General features: G+C 38.3%; 1 protein-coding gene across 1 annotated transcript; it reads right to left on the bottom strand.

Moving 5' to 3' along the window:
• Positions 1 to 8,387: 8,387 nt before the first annotated feature.
• Positions 8,388 to 9,418, bottom strand: LOC147641837 (uncharacterized). The gene has a single exon (XM_086781406.1). The coding sequence runs from the start codon at positions 9,408 to 9,410 to the stop codon at positions 8,388 to 8,390; it is 1,023 nt and encodes a 340-aa protein (XP_086637532.1). The 5' UTR covers positions 9,411 to 9,418.
• Positions 9,419 to 18,009: the final 8,591 nt, after the last annotated feature.

Below are 18,009 nucleotides of genomic sequence, written 5' to 3'. Positions count from 1 at the left end.
TTTAAAACTTTAATAAAAAAAACAATCCATTGACAAAACAATTTACTGGTTACACATGTCATACTTCAAAATTTCCATTGAGTCTTTGTTTCTCACAAAACAGTATCACTCTGGACTCTCCATTGAGACCAGCCAGTCAACAATGAGATCCAGTAAACAGATTACAATAAGTTTCTCGTCATCATATATATATATATCTTCCGCGACATACGCATGGGTGTCCTCGGCACCGCGAGCCCGTGCATCACTTGGTCAGAACCCTCCAGGATCCTCCTTAGGTGTCCTGGCACTTCACTCAGGGACCGCTTCGTCGGCCCTCATCCATCGTACCGAAAGCGCACCATTTTAACCATACCGAGGCTAGTCAAGACCTCGGCAAGTTTTGCCGCGTGAGCTGTCCCTCGAACACTCCCCGCCAGCTGTTGCAACCGAACTTCCCTTAGATAAACATATATGCCAAATGCTCCCTCCAGCATTCTGGCGTAAGACAGTCCTTTAAGAAAACAGGGTTTCTATGTAAGTTTTTAGTTTGGATTTTGTTTGAATACCATAAATAAATCTTAAATTCGTATCCCAATACTTCTAGATCCAGGTCTGAATTCCAAACAGAATTCCTCGAATTCTGTTAACCTGATCTTCAGATCAAAATCAAAAGTCTTAACTAGTTTCAGATTTCGTGGGTGTTTTGAGTGCATTTTTCCTGAACTGAGCACATCATCATTGACGAAGGAATCTGGTCTTGGTCAATAGTGAGAATCAGAGTTTGGGTCTGGAAAGGTTCTTCCTAAACCATCTTTCTCGAAAGGTACTATTTTAATTTCTCTATTTCTAAATTTCGTTCGACGAATATTTGCTTACAGATTTCTAAAACATGAATTTCTTATGAGGAATAAAATAATCATTTATCTCAATCTCGGACTTCGATAGTTTAATTGAATTTTTCTCATTACTATCTTAGTGAATATGAAACGGTAGCATTTCTTCTCACAGAGTATCTACTTATTCATTTTTTCAATTTTTGCAAAAATTAAATAGAGGATTAAGGAGAACCCTTATTTAATTATAAAGATTCTATATGCATCTAATTATGCATAAAATCCGATTCTGATGAAAGTCACACTTTTATCATCATAAAAATCATTTATGGTGAAATTCACTCTTTTAAAAAATATCTTTTATGCACCCATTTATGCATAAAAACCATTTATGATGAAAATCACACTTTTAATATTTAAAAATATCTTGTATGCACCCATTTATGATGAAAATCACTCTTTTAATTAAAAAAAATCTTTTATCCAACCATTTATGCATAAAAATCATTTATGATGAAAGTAGCACTTTTATAATTAAAAAAATAATCTTTTATGCATACTTCTATGCATGAAAATTAATTATGATAAAAGTAACACTTTTATAATAAAAATAATAATCTTTTATGCAACCATTTATGCATAAAAATCAAATATGATAAAAGTAACACTTTTATAATAAAAAAAAATCTTTTATGCATACTTCTATGTATGAAAATCAATTATGATAAAAGTAACACTTTTATAATAAAAACAATCTTTTATGCAACCATTTATGCATAAAAATCAAATATGATAAAAGTAACACTTTTTATAATTAAAAAATAATCTTTTATGCATACTTCTATGCATGAAAATCAATATGATAAAAGTAACACTTTTATAATAAAAAAATAATCTTTTATGCATACTTTTATGCATAAAAATCAAATATGATAAAAGTAACACTTTTATAATAAAAAAATAATCTTTTATGCATGAAAATCAAATATGATAAAAGTAACACTTTTATAATAAAAAAATAATCTTTTATGCATTAAAATCAAATATGATAAAAGTAACACTTTTATAATAAAAAATAAATCTTTTATGCATACTTTTATGCATGAAAATCAAATATGATAAAAGTAACACTTTTATATTAAAAAAATAATAATAATCTTTTACTTTTATGCATAAAAATCAAATATGATAAAAGTAACACTTTTATAATGAAAAAATTAATCTTTTATGCATACTTTTATGCATAAAATCAAATATGATAAAAGTAACACCTTTATAATAAAAACATAATCTTTTATGCCTTCTGCCTAAACCAAGAAGGGAAATAGATGATGATACTCTTACCCATGTACCGCTTCCTTGCTTGCTTGTTCTTGCCTCTTGCTTGCCTCCTTAGCTCTCAAACAAACCAGAGCTCTGATACCATAAAAAGAATGTGGGGGAGAGAGAGAGAGCTTGAGTTCCTTGCAAGCAAACACACACACACACAAGAGAGTGCAAGACACAAGAGAGATGGATTGGCTGAATTTTCTTCTTTCTTCTTCTCTTCTCTACAACCATATAACTAAAAGATAAGAGTACATACATAAAGGGAAAGTACTCTCCTATGACAACATACAAAGTAGTCGGTCCATAGTGTGAACCCGATTATATGAGATGGCGCTATAAGTATGCCATCACTCTAGTACTACAAAGTGGCTGTCACGCAGCTTGTTATCCATTGGCAGCAGATCAACCATAATCACACCGACCGTGCCAATGACATAAGTGTGGAAGCTATCACCCAGGCGGGTCATCAATGTTCATCGTAGCACTAGAAAAGCTCACCTGTATCTGTGGAAATCTTTGTGTTCTGCTCCAATGGCACTAAAATAGGCTTACAACCTGTCATACCATACTTGGACATTATGTCCAAGACATATTGCCTCTGCAAATAACAAAATGCCATGAGGTGATCTCACCACCTCTATGCCCAAAAATATGGGAGCTCACCCAAATCCTTCATCTCAAACTTTTGCTTCAAAATCCTCCTCACTGGCATTAGTATGTCAACATCACTATCACCAGTGAATAATCAAGTCATCCACATAGATGACTAATAGCATGATCCCTCTCTCTGTTTTTTTCATTAAAGTGAAAAATTTGCATTGGATATCTGAAATCCAATGGTAACAAGATACTCACCGATCTTGTTTGACCATGCTCTAGGTGCCTACTTCAAGCCATACAAGGCTTTGAGTAACCTGCACATAAAATCTAGGTGTGCATCACTCTCATAACCTGGTGGGACTGCATCATGTATGTAAGATTCCTCCCTCTAGCTTTTGAATTGTAAAGGTGTAAGAACCTCCCCTTCTATTGTTGAAATTATTCCCCTCTCTGAAATAGAAGAAAGATCTTGTTTTACCTTGTTTTGGCCTAGAGAGAGATAATATCTAGAGAGAGATAATCCTAAATTGAGATATCTTTTGATATAAAAATCCTCCTAGTGTCTAAAATGGATTCCCCTAAAACAGAAGTTCAAAATGAACTTTCCAATGTGCATTTGGAATTAATTGAAAATGTGTATAAGGGACCTTAGCCTAAGGGTCTACATTTTTAGAAATTTTTAGATTATGATCCAATTAAGGTTCTAATGGGCCAATTGGATTAATCCAAGTGTTGGGATAAGATAAATCCAAAAGAATAAAATAAAATATCCAAAAATAAATAAATGCTCACATAAGATGAATAGTTGACTGAGTACAAGGTTTATTACTAAAAATTATGAGATATTACTAAATATTTTGGAATAATGATGCATTTTTGACACCTTGGTAAGGAGAGGGGGACTCTTGAGGTAGGCGCCAATTTCACATGTGTAGAAGGGTTTTTAATTCAAAAAAATTGTGATATTTTTATCTCTCCTCTCTCCTAGATCAAACCAAATAAAAAAGGGGGCCAAACTGGTCCAAATTGAGTCAAACTGAACTTATAAAATTCTAGAACTAAGTTGGACTTGGTTAGTGGCCTCCCTCACCTATAAATAGACCCTTAGTCTTTTATAAAAAATATTGGAGCTATATTATGCCAGCTTATATTAAAATAATCATATTTTCTATTATCCTTTAAATATTCCTCTCTCTTGGGAGCTTGGAGCTTTCTCTCTCTACAACAACTCTTGGAGTTGCTCTTCTCCTCTTGGTGGACCAATTGATTGGTCGAGGGCTTCACTGCAATTAGAGAATCAAGCCAAACTTGGAGGTAAAATTAATTTTTATGATTTTTTCCTATTTATCTCAATGACTTTCTTCTTCTCAACCCCTGTTAAGCTTGAGAAGCTTTCTAAATAATTGTTTTAATTCAAGCCAAGATTTCCCTTAAAGTCTTAATTCTTAATTAAGAGAAAGTTAATCTTTATGCTTATTTGTAATGCTTTCTTTAAGTAAATCTCTCTCTCTCTCTCTCTCTAAAAGAATAGCCATCCTTATGGCTAAATCCCTTGAAAAAGGATGCTTCTCAATGATAGTCTCTTAATTCAAAGCTAAACTCTAGGCTTGATAAGCTAGAGATTAAGAAAATGGTATTTTTATGATTTTGTGTTAACAAAATAATGGTTATTTCTTTTAGATTATTTATAAGGAGTTAAAAACTACTTTGATTGATTCTAAATGAGAAATAGATTATCCTATCTATTCGCGGGAAAAGAGAAAGAATCGAATTAGCTTAATCTAGTAGGATGATCATAATTAAGTTTATGATTATGGTTAAAATTATGATTTAAATTCATAGTTTTATTTTAAGCATAAAAGAGAAACTACTATCATATTTTCATTGCAAGTTTTTATTCTTTAGAAAAATTTGAGAATTATCAGTAATAGCAGCGAAGCTATGGTAAAATTTTCAGAAAATAATACATATCTTATTTTTATGCATAATGCTAAAAGAGGACCTCCTACCATATTCTAGGATTGGACTATGCAAAAAGAATGATTTTCATGATATTCATGAGAAATAATTTTTTTGTAATTACGCATAATTAATTGATTATGAGAAAAGAGTAAATTTTGGTAAATTTATTTTTATGCAAAAAGAGGAATTCCCATGATAATTGAGATCCAAGTAATTAAATGGTAAAAGAGGAATTTTTGGCATATTCAAATTATGAGTATTTATCAAAAGTGAAATTTTGAGCATTATTAATTTTATTGAGAAATATGGGTAGAATTGATTTTTTGTAAATCCCATGAATCTTTTACTCAAAAAGAAGAATATTGAATATATTTCATTTGAGAAATTTGAGAAAGAATATGAAAATATCCATCGAGAAAAAGTACCTTTAACTAGGCCAAGCAATTGGCAGAAACTTAGAAAAGTCCCATCGGTATCGAAAAAAGTAGAAATCGGTACTAAATGTGAATGCGATGTGAATAAGATGTGAATGCGATGTGAATGCGATGTGATAAGATGTGAATGAGATGTGATAAGATGTGAATGCGATGTGATAAGATGTGAGTGGATGTGATGAGATGTGGATGAGATGTGATGTGATGTAAATGGATGTGGATGTGAATGTGATGGAATGTGGATGAGATGTGATGTGATGTAAAAGGATGTGGATGTGAATGTGATGGGATGTGGATGAGAAGTGATGTGATGTAAAAGGATGTGGATGTGAATGTGATGGGATGTGGATGAGATGTGATGTGATGTAAAAGGATGTGGATGCAAATGTGATGGGATGTGGATGAGATGTGATGTGATGTAAATAGATGTGGATGTGAATGTGATGAGATGTGAATAAGATGTGATGATATGTGAAAGGATGTGATGTGATGTAAATGGATGAGAATGAGATGTGATGAAATGTGAAAGGATGTGATGTGATGTAAATGGATGAGAATGAGAATGAGATGTGATGTGATAGATATGCATGTGAATGAATGGATGGATGTGCATGTGAATGAATGGATGAATGTGGATAGATGTGCAAATGAATGAATGGATGGATGTGGATAGATGTGAATGTGAATGAATGGATGGATGTGGATGAATGTGATGAGATGTGAATGGATGTGATGAGATATGGATAGATGTGGATGTGATGTAATGTGGATGGAATGAATGAGATGTGATGTGGATAGATGTGGATGTGATGCAATGTGGATGGAATGAATGAGATGTGATGTGGATAGATGTGAACGTGATGTAATGTGGATGGAATGAATGAGATGTGATGTGGATAGATGTGGACGTGATGTAATGTGGATTGAATGAATTTGATGTGATATGGATGGAATGAATGTGATGTGATAAGGATAGATGTGGATGGAATGTATGTGATGTGATGTGGATGCAATAAATGTGATGGATGTGAATGGATGTGATGGATGTGAATGGGTGTGATGAGATGTGAATGGATGTGATGAGATGTGAGTGGATGTGATGAGATATGAATGGATGCGATGAGATGTGAATGGATGTGAATGTGATGTGATGATATTTGAATGGATGCGATGAGATATGAATGGATGTGAATGTGATGTAATGTTATCTGAATGGATGTGATGTGATGTGAATATGATATGATGAGATGTAAATGGATGTGAATGTGATGTGATGAGACGTGAATGGATGAGAATGTGAATGGATGAGATGTGATGTGGATGGATGTGATGTGATGAGATGTAAGGTGGATGAATGTGATGTGATATGGATCTAGGTAGATGTGAATGGATGAGATGTGATGTGAATGGATGTGATGTGATGTGATGTGGATTGGGGTAGATGTGAATGGATGTGATTTGATGTGATGTGGATATGGGTAGATGTGAATGGATGAGATGTGATGAGGATAGATGTGATGAGATTTAATATGATGTGATTGGATGAGAATGGATAAAGACAATGGGAATACATATGACTCGATGGGAATAAGCAATGTGAATTGATGTAGACGAATGGATAAAGACAATGGGAATACATATGACTCGATGTGGAATAAGCAATGTGAATTGATGTAGACGAATGTGGAATAACGAGAAATGATGTGGAACAATGTGGAAAGATGAGAGTTCATTAGAAACTATATTTATGACCTATTTTTAAATGACTGTTTTATGTCAAGAATGCTGGGGAAGCATTTTGACTATCTTGTGAATGAGGTCGTGGAGACCTAAGTGATAAAGTTACAACAGCTGACGGAGAGTCAACGGAGGACATCTTGTGTAGCACGGTCGCCTCGGTTCGATTTAAATGGTGAGCTTCCGGTACGGTGGATGAGACACTTCACATCCACATATATTCATGTCACATCACATCACAGTCTTTCACATACACATCCACATCCATTCTTTCACATACATCCACATCCATTCTTTCACATACTCATTCACATCCATTCTTCACATACACATTCACATCCATTCTTCACACACATCCATTCTTCACATACACATTCACATCCATTCTTCACATACACATCCATATCCATTCTTCACATACACATTCTCATATCCATTCTTCACATACACATTCACATATATTTTCATCACATACACATCCATATCCATTCTTCACATACACATTCACATCTATTTTCATCACATACACATTCACATCCATTCTTTACATACACATCCACATCCATTCTTCACATACACATCCACATCCATTCTTCACATACACATTCACATCCATTTTCATCACATACACATCCACATCCATCCATTCATTCACATCTATCTGATTCACATCTTATCTCATCACATCTATTCACATCACATTACATCCATCCATCCATTCACATCTATCTGATTCACATCGAATCTCATTAACATCGAATCTCATTAAATCTATTCACATCACATATCACATCTATTCACATCACATTACATCCATCTATTCATTCACATCTATCTGATTCACAACGCATCTCATTACATCTATTCTATGCAAGTTTTCAGTTTGATTTTCTTTTGAATACAAGGAGTATTTCTTGAATCAGTATCCCCAAAACTTCCTGATCGGAGTTCTGAATTTCATACCAGAATTCCTCGAATTCTATAACCTTGATCCACAGATCAATTCGAAGGGTCTCAAACTTAGTTTCAGATTTGGCGGGAGTTTTGAGTGTATTTTTCTAAACTGGTCACACCTTCTTTCCTCAAAACTGACGAAAGAGTTTGGTCTCGGTCATAGTCTGATTCAAGGTTCGAGTCGGATAAGATTTCTCATGAACTATCTTTCTCGAAAAGGTTTGGTAATTCAGTTACTATTTTACTGAATTTCTTTCTTTGAATATTCACTCTACTAGTCACTCTACTATTCGGATAAAATTATAACTCTACTTTTAAAAAGAGGACGACAAAAAGAAAACCATAGATATTTTTTATTTTTAATGACAAAAATTCCTATGGATTCACATTTGAGAAAAACATAATAAAAATGTCATTTATTGATATTTCAAGTGATTACAATACCAATATTTTTTTCTGTAATAAAGGAATATATTCTAGCTTGTGGATGTTCTCCTCATTGTCACTATCATCAACTTCGATATCAATTGGAATGTCTTTGTCTTTTTCAATTTCTTTACCCGGTCTGTGTTTGCTCTTCCTCCATTATTTCAATTGTTTGCTTATTTGTCTTATAAGAATTCTCTACTATTTCATCTTCATTAAAGGCATACCTCAAATCGTCAACTTCATTCTCATTTCTTTTCCATCTGTTCATAAACCAATCTAATCTTGGATGTGAAGCATCAAAATTTTGTTTATTAATAAAAATATCAAAGATATCTTTCATTGTTGTGTTGGATGGGTATACCATTGTCCTCCATAAAGCATCAACTTTTTGAAGCTCCATTCCTCTTCCTTGATATGGTGTTATCCAATTAGAAGACGGGTAGTACTTTCCTGTCTTGATCATTTTATGAATGGTGGTGCAGAAATTATTGCCTAAAGGATGCTTTAAATAGAACTTCCAAAACATCAATGCTCTATCAAAAATGTTTGTTGGAGTAAGACAAACTTTGTTCTTCAAATCATCTGCACCATATTGCATGTAAATTTCTATTCCCTTTGAAATATCTTCAGCACTAATATTATGCGACACATTTTTGTAATGAGGCTTATCAATATCTTTCATACAATAGCCTATCATACCATGAAATGTGTGCATGTTCTTCTGCCTTAATGCTCTACACATTACAATGCCACCAATGGGATTATTCTTATCCCAACCAAGATACTTTTTTATGAGCTTATTAACTACAATTATTGACTTTGCATGAATTCTAATGACCATTTGATAATGTAAATGGAAAACTGTGCCTCCTCTTTCCAATGAGCAACTACCAGCAAGGCATTCCTTAGTGATAAAATCATGAAGATTATTTAGTAATGCTTCATCAATGTCACTACCACCTAATGATATTGTCACACTTAGCTCAAGCACTTTCAAGTTGACATTGGATTGATCTAACATTGCATCTTCATTAGATAACTTCTTTGGTCTTCCACGATTTTTCTTAGGTTCTATGCTTGAAACTTCATGGCCTTCATTAGTTGAATTTATAAATTTTCCAGTCGTTGATTCTCTTGCTCTTTTTTTCATTTTTGACATTTCACTACATAATAAAAAAGAAAAAATAGGTTAATAATTCAGAATACATATAGTCAAATTAGTGATAATACAATTGTGGAAAGAAACATTAATGTATTTGATTGCCTAATTTTAAGAAAATTATATTCATGAAAGATAGGATTATCAAATGGATTAATAAAATTACCTCATATAATCAATTCAGATGTGGCCGGATCTGATTGCAAAAGCGAAGGATGGTGGACTGTACGTTATACAAACCTACGTCTTCTGGAACGCTCACGAGCCACAACAAGGAACCGTAAGTAATTACGATATTTTTAATCAATCAATTGAAATAATTATCTGATCTTACAATTTAACCACCAAAAAACAATTAGTCATCGATATAATTATCGAATTAATCATCAATCAATTGCTATTAATTATAAGCGCAACCCACATTATGTAATTAGTATATGCACATGGTGAACAGGAGACATTGGAAAGTTTGTGACAGTTTGCCTATTTTTTTCTAGAGGCGGGTAGGCTCAAGTTTGAAAGAGACCAAATTCCCGCGCAAACGGCCAGAAAAGAGCCAATATGCTTAGGCGTTAAACACGATGAGGAGGTAGGGCAGAGAGAGGTTAGTTAAAACCTAGAGGGAGCTGTTGTTTCAAATAAAGTCCACACACAAGCAGGAGTCTGCAGGTTCCAGGACTACTGCAAGCTCCGTACCTTGCTAGCGGCAAAAAAAGCAAAAAAAGAAGAAGGAAAAAGCGCAAAGCAGAAAGCAACCCTACAGTCAATTTTGCTTTCATTGTGGTATGTGGGCAACTAGATTACCGTAGTCCCACGCCACTCACAGCCTTAATTTTCTCATCACTTGTAGCTAGCATTTTAAGCTCTGAATGCATACGTTTACCTGCAATTCTGCCCTGATGCGTAGTGAAATGTGAAGCAATTTGCCCCTCTTCTCTCTCTCTCTCTCTCTCTCTCTCTCTCTCTCTCTCTCTCTCTCTCTCTCTCTGTGTGTGTGTGTTTGTGCGCCCTTCTGGTCATTTCCCCCTCCTTTCTTAGTTCTAATCTGGGCCTCAAATGCGTATGGATTTAATAAAATACACAGCGAAATCAATTTAAAAAAAAACACGAATAAATTACCCAGCGACGACAGCGAGATGACGAAAGCAGCACGAATTGAAGCTCCTAAGTGAATTAAAAAAAACTCGAATAAAATACAAAGCGAGATCAATTTAAAAAAAAAAACGAATAAATTACCCAGCGAGATGACGAATACAAATCCGCCTGCACGGTCAATAAAAAACCTTAATTAATAAGGTTACTAAAAAATTAAATACTTAAGATTTTTTGAACCTTAGGTTTTTAGATTCCACTAATTAATGAATTTTATTTATCGCTCATTGTGTGCCCCTATTCACTTAACTGATTTCTAAATATGAATTCCAATGAGGAATAAATTAATCATTTATTTGAATATTTCGATCTCGATACATTTCCTGAATTTTCTTTTTACAATCCGTGTGAATATAAAAAGATAGAAATTTCTCTCTTAGAGTATTTAATTATTCATTTATCAAATACTCAGAATTTAAACATGTGATTTAAGAGAATTCTAATTTTGTTATAAAAATTATTTATGCATCTATTTATGCATAAAAATCAACTTCAATAGGGATAACACTAAAAATCAAATTTTATGAGAATAACACTTTTGTAATTAAAAAATTTCCTTTATGTATCTTTCTATGCATAAAAATCAAATTTAATGAGAATAACACTTTTGTAATTAAAAAAATCCTTTATGCATCTTTCTATGCATAAAAATAAAAGTTAATAATTAATATCCATGATATCCATGCATATTCATAGGTGAATATGTACATGGAGTAATTAGAATATTTCTTTGATGCAAAAATGGTGGGAATTACTCTTTTGGAATAACATAAAAACAAACTTTCTTTTCCATAAAATTCTAGAAAATTTTGCCATAACCTCCTTTGTATGGTGACCATTTCTCATTTTTATCATTCTTTATCTAACTTGAATTGACCCGAATTAGATTTATAGAATTCTAATCTACACAATTTTCTAAATTCAAGAGAGTAAACAATAAGAAGAGTTTAATTCATCCCTTAATCAATCTTTCTAGGATTGAGAAAGGTTGGAATGTAAAGAAGAGAAGGGGGTGGCCTTTTTATCAAAGGCATAGCATTTGAATTTAATTCAACATTAGCAAAACATAAAAATCAAAAGAAAACCATAGACTTTTCATTAAAAATTGTAAATAAAGTAAGAAACTTAGCTTACATAGAGCTTGTAAGCTCTCCTTTGGCTTGAGGGATTGAGGGTTCTACTCTTGTTTGAAGCAAGAGTGGCCACCAATTCACTTTGGAGAGGATTAGGCCAAAAACAATTGAATTATTAAAAAATTCAATATAGATAGCTCATGACAAGAGCAGAGTAACAGTGCATAAACACCATTAAGCTTTTACAAAGGGGGAGGTCTCTATTTATAGGAAAATGTGAGCCTCTAACCAAGCAAACTGATTCTAGAATTTTCTAAATTAGTTTGGTCAATTTTTGACCATTTTTGGGTCAGTTCAGCTTACTTTTTGGATCTAGTTTTGAAAAATAGGAGAGAGGAGAGATGAAAATATTTCATTTTATTGATTAAAAATTAGGGGTAATGATGAGAAAAAGGCGCCTACTTCATGAGGGGAGATCCCCACACTGAGGTGTCAAAATTTAATTTTTTAATTCTTTTCTTTGGTCCTTAGTTCACTCTTCATCTTTTTTTTTTTCGAAAAAAGATCCTTTCATTAGTTATGTAAAAAACGCCCGTAGGGCTATAAAAGATCTCTCCTGCTCATAAGAGAAACAAAGCAGTGAATATATCAGGCAACCCGAGAGACTCTCCTGAGGTGCTGCAAAATACAAGCATCAGTACAAAGGACTGAGAGGCTAAATCATACAATAGGGGGGGGGGGAAGCCAAACAGGTGGCTTGTAGTGCCAACGGGGGGATCCCGTGTGTAAGGTGTAGAATGGGCCACAGCGCCAAGTGGTATGAAAGGCCTGGCGCTGCAAGATTGCCTCATCCGGATGCGGTCATACTGTCCTCGCAGGGTGTGGATCAGCTCCTGCCAAATCCCCCGTACAGTCTCTGCTGGTGGCTCCAATCTCCCCTCAAAGGCCGTAAAGCACCGGGCCCTCCAGGTGAACTAGATGGTGAGGTTGCTGAGGAGCTCCCATCGTAAATCCCTCTCATGTGTCGAGCTGGCGGACGAGAAATCCGGTGCCGGAACCAGGCGAGGCTGGCCCCTAATGAATCTGATGGCCTGACTGCCCTGCTCCATCTCATAGCCCATAGTAGGCCCTGACGAAGTCGACCAAGCAGCGGCACCCCACGTAAACATACCCTCTGGAGAGAGGGGAGCCAGAATACGCAGCATCCGCAGCCAAATCTGCTGCGCCTGAGGGCAATCCCAAAGGCAATGTCTCTGTGTCTCCATAGGGTGGCCGCATCGGACGCAGGCCACCGGAAGACCGCTGTAAACAAGCCAAGTGCCAACTGCTAAGCCCCTGTGGGGGCGAGATCCTGCGGGCCTGTCGACTAGCCCAGAGCCGAGCCCAAAAATCCTCTAGGAACTCCTGTGAGAGTCCTTGTAGCCGCCAATGCCCCGCTGCCGCTGGAGAGACCGTCCTCCTCACCGTCAAAATATGCCGCCCCCCAGCCGAACAGTATACTGGAAAAAGGTAATCTCTGTGGCCTCAAGGGATGCATAAGGATCATGCCACTCGTACTCCCCGGGGTCCCACTGTAGCCGGGCCAAGGGGCGCACTGCATATGCCCATATGCGCCAATCCGGGAGCACATCAGCAGGGTCGGGATCAATATGCCACTTCCGAGAAGCGGCGGCCACTACCCGTATCCTCTGAAAGGTGCACTCTGCAACCAAAGGCGACTCCACCTCCACTCTCTGAAGTCTGCCCTCATCCTGAATCTCATAGTAGAGGCATCTGCCATCCTCAGTGGTGCAAGCTCTGACAGCAATCAGGATCTCCAACTGTGTAAAGGCTCCCATCCACCGTGGGGCCACTGGCTCGAGAGGCGTGAACCACTCCTCTGTCAGTGCCTCCTGAATATCATCCCTCATAATCAACCCCCCTCTGAAGTGACTCAGTCTCTCCACCTGGATCTCCTCTGGGAGACTGCAGAAGGCCTGCCAGTCTCCAAAACTACGTGCTGGGCCTGCCGCTAAAGGCCCCCAGGCTAGATGAGGCCGAGAACCCAGCATATGACCCTGCTCTGTGCGAACCGCTGGGCTCCAGATGAGCGGCTGTCTGGCCTGCTCCTCAACACAAGAAGGAGGTCGCTGAGAGAGCCCCGGTCTCAGCAGCTCCCAAGCTCTCAGGATACTCAAAGCAAATCTGTCCTCCCATCCTCTACTGAGGCCTGTCCTCCTCATCTCTATGAAGATCCAGCGAATCTCTGGTGCCCAAGTGCCCCCTGCTGGGGGCGCTCGAGCCTGCAGCCGCTGCAAGAGGAGCTCTTTCCAAGGCTCAGCGCCTGGAAGTAGCCCCCGAACAATAAGCTTCCCCAATAAGGCTCTACTCTGATCGACTGGATCTATAATGCCCAAACATCCCTGAGCCAGCGGAAGTGTAATAACTGCCCATGCAACCTTAGCCCGGGCTGGCTGACCGTCCCGCCCAGACCACAGAAAGTTCTTGATCAGCCTCTGTACCTGGCTGATGCAAGAGCTCGAGAAGATCCAGCAAGACGTAATGTACCACATGGTCGCTAACAGCACCTGATTTGCCACCACCACCCTCCCAGCCAAGGATAGTCGAGCTGTACTCCAATACAAAAGCTTCTTCCGAATGCTCAAAAGAAGCGGGGCAATCTGCTGCTCAGGTGACAAATCTAGTCCAATCTGGCATCCCAAATACCGCACTGCTATGCCTGGAGGAATCCATCTAAAACCAGGGTCCGGGCTCCATGCCGGAGTGGGAGCACTACTGATCCAAAAGGCCACTGTCTTGCGCCAATTGATCAATGCTCCCGAAGCTGCACTAAACACCTGGAGCGACTGCTCTGCCCGAAGAAGATTGGCCTCTTGGCCATGCAAAAATAAGCCCGTGTCGTCTGCAAACTCAGCATCGAGCAGGTCCTCCCCCCGGACTGGGAGCTGGAGTCCTCTCAAACCAACCTCCTCTGCCGTCAAATACATACTCATAGCCTCCACAAAGAAGAGAAAAAGAAAAGGGGCGAGAGGACACCCCTGACGGACTGATCTGGTCAGCTCAAAACTCGGCCCCCGTCCTCCTGCAATCAACACCTGGCTGCGAGCTGTGGAATACAGAGCCGCCACCCCTCTGATCCATCCTGGCTCAAAGCCGAGGCGAAGCATAGTGCCCTCTAAGAAACCCCAATCAACTCTATTGTATGCCTTCTCAAAATCGAGAAGCATCCACGACCAAGTCCTCGCCAAGAAATCTAGCTCCTCGGGCCGTTGCCTCCCAGAAAGTAAAGATGTTGTCAAGGATACTGCGCTCCTTGACAAATCCTGTCTGAGTAGCATGAATCAACTCCCCCATGGATCCTCAAACTCAAGGCCTTTGCTAAGACCTTGTAGACAGTATTGAGGATCGTAATAGGCCTCCAATGCCGAATATCATCTGATACTCCCTCCCCCTTGGGGATAAGATAGATCAAGCCCTCTGAAAAGCTCTGTGGCATCACCCCAGTGTCCAAAACATACTGAAAGCCCCTGCGGAGGCCTGGCCCCAAAAGGTCCCAATAGCGCATAAAAAAGACCGGCGTCAATCCGTCCTCCCCTGGGCAACTATGTCGCGGGAGGACCCTCAAGGCCTCGGCAAGCTCAATCTCTGACAGAGGCGCACCTAGAACTGTACGCATACGGTCTGTGACCCTCCTCTGCACATGGGCCCACACAGTCTGTCTGCAAGCATCTCGATCCTCAGTGGCTGGCTCCGCTGAAAGCAGGTCTCTATAGAATGCAGTGGCAATGGCTCTGATCTCCCCGAGCTCAGTAGCTACCGATCCATCCGGTCTACCAAGCTGACGGACTCCTGCTCGCGCATGGCGGGGTCCAGTGATCTCAAAAAACTCTCCAGTCACTCTTAAATCATATCAACCACATTCGAATTCATCATCTGGATAGAATTTTTGCTTATAGTTTCAAGGTCTTACATTTAGTCATATATACTGCTAGTAAAGAGCTGCAGTTATACCCTCGGGTAGTCATGATTCTTAGAATTATAAGGTAAATACCATCATGTCTAGGCCTCAAGCAAGTCAGGGATTCCATGCAATTGCGGTACTTCCATCTGAAGACCCAATTACTAAATTATGAATTTCAGTCTGAATATCAATTTGTATGAATTTCATCACACATTTCTAACTTTTTACTGTTACTTCATAAGTTTTTGACATTTTTGGCTTCTCGGTTGATTCACTTTAGCCAATTCGCTCTGATACTAGCTGAAAGATCCATGTCCCCCCCGCACAATGAATTCAAGGGTGCTAGCAGCGGAAGTAGCACTTCTTGCGCGGGGCAGGGTCCCTCACTTGGGGCCTCGCCCATGGATATCCGGAAAAGAGACTAATCCCTCGGTTCTTCCAAAACCAAACCCAGAAAAACTTCCCTCGCCCGGAAAGCACGGGCGATTCCTCCAGGATATTTTTACTCTAACGTAGTCAAGAGCCTTAACTAACTGAACTGATCTAACCGAACCCGTAAGTATCATAGTCAGATCAAGGAAAAGACTTGCACTTGGATATCATAGAGACCAACACTTTTTTCCTCATTGAGAGGCACAGCCGTTGATTCTTTTCCATAGAACAACTTCTATCCAGGATTTACTTCATCTGTCGTACCATAACAGAATTGAGTCTCATTTTAGGGATCCATCAGTCCAGCCTACAGTCCCGTGGGTAAGCCAACCGCCCAACCACTGTAGTGATGGGATCCATTTAAGAATTTGGTTAGGTTTTGTCTCGAGTACCAGGGAAAAAAGTTCCGAGGCCCCCTAGCCGGATATTTATGCAAACTTAAAACTAGTCACACCACTTACACACCCAATATGAAATTGACTTTTTCACAGATTCAATTGTCTTTAAAATAATCTTTTAATGAAACTATAGTATCACTGATCCATAATCCTCCAAAATTATCCGGTTGAATCCTAATTTTCAATTTTTTTCCATCGGTGTACCTATGGCATCATTGGCAACCAGAACGCTCATCACCTGTCCACTCAAGGGACTTTTCGATAGTTCCTAGTTCATAGTACCTAGCAATATATTCACTTATACAAAACAAAATGGAATCTCCATTGAAGATTAGCAAGATCAACCAAGAGATCCATATAGAAGAGCGATGGACTTATCCGTTGAGGACCAGCAAGGTCAATCAACCCCCGATCCATGCTCGAATTCAGAAAACAACTCTTACTCCTTGTTCCAATATCTTCCACAATGCACGTGTGGGTATCTTTTGGCGACCCAAAGCCCGAGCACCGTATGGTCAGCACCCTCTAGGATCCTTCTTTCGCAGGTCACCTAGCGCTTCACTCATAGGCTGCTTCCTTGGCCCCTCATCCACCGTACTACCGGAAGCTCACCATTTAAATCAAACCGAGGCTGGTCAAGACCTCGACCGACCTTGCTACGCGAGACGTCCTCCATTGACTCTCCATCAGCTGTTGCAACTTTATCAGTTAGGTCTCCACGACCTCATTCACAAGATGGTCAAAATGCTTCCCCAGCATTTTTGACATAAAACAGTCATTTAAAAACAGGTCATAAATACAGTTTCTATAACGAACTCTCGTCTTTCCACATTGTTCCACATCAATCCTCATTTATTTCATATGTATTCCCATTCTCATCACATCATTTTCCATCTCATCACATCTTTCCTTATTTATCCGCATCAGATCTCATCCATTCGCATCTACCCATATCCACATCTCATCACATCACATATCACATCTATCCCAATTTACATCACATCTCATTCACTCACATCCCAATTCACATGACATCACATCTAATTCATTCACATCCCGATTCACATGACATCACATCTCATTCATTCACATCCCGATTCACATCACATCACATCTATTCACATCCATCACATTCACATCCCGATTCACATCACATCACATCTATTCATGTCCATCACATTCATTTACATCACATCCATTTACATCCGTCACATCACATTCATTCATATCCATAACATTCATTCATTCATATCTACCACATTCATTCTCATAACCATCCCATCACATACATTTTGTCCACATTATATTACATCACTTCTATCCACATACATTATGTCCACATTATATTACATCACTTCTATCCACATCATATCTCATTTATACACATCTCATCTCATTCATCCACATCCATCCAATCGTTCAAATGTACGACTTCTCACATATATCCATACATTCATATATATCACTTCACATCCACATATATTCATGTCACATCCATATCCATTCTTCACATACACATTCACATCTATTTTCATCACATACATATTCACATCCATTCTTTACATACACATTCA

Source organism: Cibotium barometz, chromosome 1, assembly GCF_041138505.1.
Source record: "Cibotium barometz isolate CiBa-2024 chromosome 1, ASM4113850v1, whole genome shotgun sequence".
Classification (NCBI taxonomy): Eukaryota; Viridiplantae; Streptophyta; class Polypodiopsida; order Cyatheales; family Cibotiaceae; genus Cibotium; species Cibotium barometz.
The sequence above is the reverse complement of the archived record's forward strand: the minus strand, read 5'-3'. Positions and strand labels throughout refer to the sequence as shown.

What these genes read in the sequence shown, in the direction of transcription:
- LOC147641837 (XM_086781406.1), bottom strand. Translation starts at nt 9,410, where the DNA reads ATGAAAAAAAGAGCAAGAGAATCAACGACTGGAAAATTTATAAATTCA.